Source organism: Danaus plexippus, chromosome 26 (genome assembly GCF_018135715.1).
Source record: "Danaus plexippus chromosome 26, MEX_DaPlex, whole genome shotgun sequence".
Lineage (NCBI taxonomy): Eukaryota > Metazoa > Arthropoda > Insecta > Lepidoptera > Nymphalidae > Danaus > Danaus plexippus.
In genome coordinates, this window is record NC_083554.1 from 3,910,763 (window position 1) to 3,915,857 (window position 5,095).

The 5,095-nt window shown below is 33.8% G+C and overlaps 1 protein-coding gene across 1 annotated transcript; it reads left to right on the forward strand.

The window, feature by feature from the left end:
• The first annotated feature begins 265 nt into the window (after positions 1–265).
• LOC116774531 (uncharacterized) lies at positions 266–2,779 on the forward strand. The gene is made up of 3 exons (XM_032667276.2): positions 266–323; positions 403–443; positions 517–2,779. The coding sequence occupies exons 1-3, from the start codon at positions 309–311 to the stop codon at positions 2,687–2,689; spliced, it is 2,229 nt and encodes a 742-aa protein (XP_032523167.2). The 5' UTR covers positions 266–308; the 3' UTR covers positions 2,690–2,779.
• The last annotated feature ends 2,316 nt before the right edge of the window (positions 2,780–5,095 follow it).

Below are 5,095 nucleotides of genomic sequence, written 5' to 3' on the forward strand. Positions count from 1 at the left end.
TTTTTCAATGGAAGGGTAATTGTTTTTAATCCCCGAACCCAATTCAGGTCCAATACGTTCTAAATATTTTACTTGCTGTGTCTAGAAGCCATGCCCAAAAAAATTATATACACGCTAAATTAAACGAAACAAAACATATTTTTTTAATGTTCACAACTTACCGTACTAATGTATTTATCAACTCCTGCAAATTAATTTGCTACAGTTAATTGCTTTTCGCTTTAATAAAAATTTTAATAATTATTTATTTCATTATAAATATGAGAAGTTAGCAGGAATTTAATTGATTTGACGGATTTCATTTCAAAATGGTGGTCCATAAGGTATCTGATACTTTGAGCTGACTATCACAATATTTAATAATATACTAAATAACACCGAATAAAATATATTTACTTTCAGATCATAATCATTTGGGTCGCTGTCATCGCTGTTAACGTAAGGTTAGATTGAAACGGAGTTGTAAATGAATTTTTATTAGTTTTTATTCATTAATATGGTAGCGTTTGTTTCCAGAGAAAACGAATCACACATTTTTCATAAAAAATTGCTTAAAGATTGCACCTGCTTCCCAAAAGACAGTCAGCAACCGCGCGTCTCAGAGTTAGCTGCGAAATATGGCAGATATGAGAGAAGAGTGGTTTATCTATTCAAACATCAGGATTCAGGAATTGTTTCCATTTATGTACCAAATCAAGAGAAACAGGACAAGTTTCCGGATTTAACGGTTGGAAAAACAGACAAATACGGTTTTCCCAGCCGATACAATATACTTGACATTTTCAAAAATCCAGTAAGTTTGTCACCATCACTTATATCACCGAAACCAGAAAAACTACAGAATAAAACAATACTCGAACCGTCACAACACAAAAAACATGAAAAGAAAACAGAAAATGAATCCAAACTTAAAAACTCAACTGGTCAACAAGATCCCATACCTGATACTAATCAACATGTATCCCCTGATAATGGTCAACTTGTAGAACTACCTCACCATGTTATTATACCGGGTGACGAAGAACATAACCATGATGGCCAAAATGTACAAAAACCTCACTACTATATTGTACCAGGTGACCAAGAACATACCCATGATGGCCAAAATGTACAAAAACCTCACTACTATATTGTACCAGGTGACCAAGAACATACCCATGATGGCCAAAATGTACAAAAACCTCTCTACATTATTGTACCAGGTGACCAAGAACATACCCATGATGGCCAAAATGTACAAAAACCTCACTACCATATTGTACCAGCTGACCAAGAACATATCCATGATGGCCAAAATGAACAAAAACCTCACTACCATATTGTACCAGCTGACCAAGAACATACCCATGATGGCCAAAATGTACAAAAACCTCACTACCATATTGTACCAGGTGACCAAGAACATATCCATGATGGCCAAAGTGAACAAAAACCTCACTACCATATTGTACCAGCTGACCAAGAACATACCCATGATGGCCAAAATGTACAAAAACCTCACTACCATATTGTACCAGCTGACCAAGAACATACCCATGATGGCCAAAATGTACAAAAACCTCACTACCATATTGTACCAGGTGACCAAGAACATATCCATGATGGCCAAAGTGAACAAAAACCTCACTACCATATTGTACCAGGTGACCAAGAACATACAGATCATGAAAAAGGGTTGGAACCAAATAAAAAGGTTCATTTGAACTTAACTATTGTTGAGGAACCAGAGCTAATCTCATCAAATCCTACGAAGAAAAATATTGAAATTGATATAGCTAAAGATGTGCTTCAAAAACCATCTCAAAATGATGACAAAATTATAGGAGATAACAACTCAGATATCCTGAACATTTTATTAGATGACAAAAGGAATGTGAAGCTTCCACCACCAAAAGACATACAAATACCAATCAGCCCTAAATTTAATAAGTGGCTGATTGAACAAATTAAAATTGTGGATAATGATGTCCTCGGACTAAAGCTACCCAATGACGTAGAGGTGCAAAGATTTAAATACCTACTCATCAATCTCATAACTAAGAGTGGTTTTCGCCTGACTGAGCTCGGAGACTTAATGGATGCCAACGGTCGCGTGTTGAAGATTTCGAACTTAAAACTGAAAAGAGTTATGATAAGTGACCCAGCGGTTTACAAACATATCATGTCGAATTATAAATGTATAATCCCTCATGATATTCCGTATTTAGAAGCTGTTTTCGTTGGTTTAATCCGCCCGCCAAAGATCCTAGGTGTGATACCATTAAGAATGACTCTACTGCCAAAATGCAACGGAAATCGATGCAACCATAACAGTCGGTGTAACCCAGCTACTGGCAAAGTTAGCCCTATCGACCTGAAACAAACTACCGAACTTAATAATGTACCTGCAATAGAAAAGAATTTAAATGAACCAGCAATATTATCGTCCAAAGAAGAATCCAGAAGTCACACTGAACCAGAGCTGACCTTAAACCTAAACCCGGAGGATCTCGAGGCGGTTTTTGGAGAATATTCAGATCAGACGGCCAATGAAGAGAATGTCGAAGAATATAATAGTATTGATGGCAGTGATGATGATGAGGAAGTGATATTCCCAAAGATTGTTGGTGGCAACGCGGCCACTAGTAGCGGGACACCGGTCAGCAGCCGAGGACGATCAGGTTATAACGACCCATGGGTATATCGCTAGGAACTAGTATCTCACATTGATAGAAAAATTACATTAACATTCCAACACTTCTGTTTTAAGTTAAAAATAAATGTTTAGTAACATAACGTCTATGCATGTATTACTTATGTACTTCGTCCTTGTAATTACTACAACGAGGATAATTTTTTTATTGATTTTTTATTGGTTTTGGTTGATATTTATTTTATTATTTTATTTTTAATGTAATAATCTTTATATAATTCATCCGAAATGAAAGTAAAAAGCAAACGATACAGATGTAGGGTTTAAATAAAAATTATTAAAATAAAAGGTTTTTTTTTCTTTGCGAGATATCGTATAATTGTTTGGCATAATAGATTAAAATTAAAATTATAATAAAGGATCGACTGCACAGCTCCAGGATAGCAATATTGCCTTCAGCATTATTACCTTCAAAGCAGTGAGACAAAGTCACCCTTCCACATGCTACTATAATAGTGAGGTATGGTGCCTGCAACATTTGAATTAAAGCTTGCTATAAAATGTTACTTTCTCTTGTATAATTATAGGTCATACTTATGACTGGTTACTTAAGCAAATTCAATATAACTTACGGTTCCTTGGGAAAAGAACATCCCCAAAGATCATGCCATCTAGGCCAATTAGTATGACTAGCTCACCACCGAACTCGCTAGTTCGTCTTGTATGCGGTTGAAGTGGGAACGAGAGGTATAACAGCTAAATCTCTCTACAACCTAATAAAAGACTTGGGCCTGTCCACGACCGACGTATTTCGTACGTATTTGAAGGACAGCCCTAGTAGATTAATTTCAAATTTGGTTAGATAGAGAGAAGAGCTTGGAGGGTAGAGGTGAGCGTTTAGCGCGCGTTAGATAGAGGTCCCTTAAACCTACATCTTGGTCGCAAGTCCCAGGCACTGTTGAAGCTCCTCTTCCTGCAACGCGGTGGACCCGGCACCCGACACTGAAACCATGGAAATCTGAAAAGTTTCGTCTCCACTCGCTGCTAGGAACATAAATTCCATAGCATATTCACTCTGAACATCCTCTATAGTCCTTGGTATCCTAACCACTTAATCCATATATATTAGTGCGGTATTACAGTACATGCAACAAATATCACAATTAATGTTTTACGACTGACATACGACATAAGGTGAATTTAGATAGTAATTTATTTTATTCCACTGTAACTGATACAAAAAGCGATGAGCAATACATAAAAAACATCCTATCTCAAAGATATAGAATATATTTTAGTAGGACACATAGTTAATTAAGAAATAAAATAAGTTCAAAAAATTTGTGGTAAATTTTGATAAAACTGAAAACATCACGACAGCAAACAATTGTATTTTAGATTAATGGATGAAAAATTAATTTTAACGATTTTTTATATTTAAATCACCAAACGGCTACACGGCTGTATCCCAATACTTACTAGTACTAACATCTGAGACGAACTCAAACAACAGCGAGTATCTGATTCATATATAATTAAGGGAAATATTTTAAGTTATTTACTAACACAGAATTATCAAATTGATGCTATGAATGTTACTATTACTGGTAAAATCATTATCTGATAAATTGACCAAATAATAGACGTATATTTCCTTCGTCTTATTTTCTTTGCATCATTGCATAATTCACATTTAAAGCAGATTCAGTTAGTATAAGAATAAAGTTATATTAGCAAATAAAATAGCTCATTATTAATACATAATGTATTGATAATATTGTTCAAAATATTCAAATCTTTTTCATAATAATTAAAACTACAACTACAATATTAAAACTAAATTATAGAAGTATTTAATTTGACTGATCAATAGAATGAATTTGGAATTAATTTGTCTTTAAATGTTAAGTCGGCTAAACTGGCAACAATTTATAACGATACGATTTACGACTACAGCGCCTATTTAATTTGTCAGTTTATTAAAATAAATAAAAGTATCTTGGAATAAGCGTTTAAAATTTTAAATGAAGAGAGAAAAGAAATAGAAAATAAGAAAAAAATGTTTTCTTTTATGAAAAACATTTATCAGAAAAAAACTTTAATTTAAATTTAAATGAATTCACTTGTATCTTTTAAAAATGGATGAAAGCGTCATCTATCGAGCTTAGTTGTAAACTATCTTTAAACCAGAAACTTGTATATTGGAAAGATACGTTGGCATGTTGACAATTAGTCTTGGAATATTACACTAGATGGCTCTTCTACTTTTTATGTTCTACGAGCAATAGATGGCATTTTAGATTATTGTTTACTAATGTTTAATATTGTAATAATCAAATAAAATAAACAGATAAAGAAAATAGTATTACGATATTGCTGGAATTACGTAAGTTTAATAGTATGTCCCATTCATTCGCTTGGTTGAGTATTTTTTTTCTGTTTCATAAAAAAATGTAACCGAGC

Bases quoted from the DNA above. Each gene is read 5' to 3' on its own strand.
- LOC116774531 (XM_032667276.2), top strand. The intron at 444-516 runs GTTAGATTGAAA...GTTTGTTTCCAG, and splicing joins GTCATCGCTGTTAACGTAAG to AGAAAACGAATCACACATTT.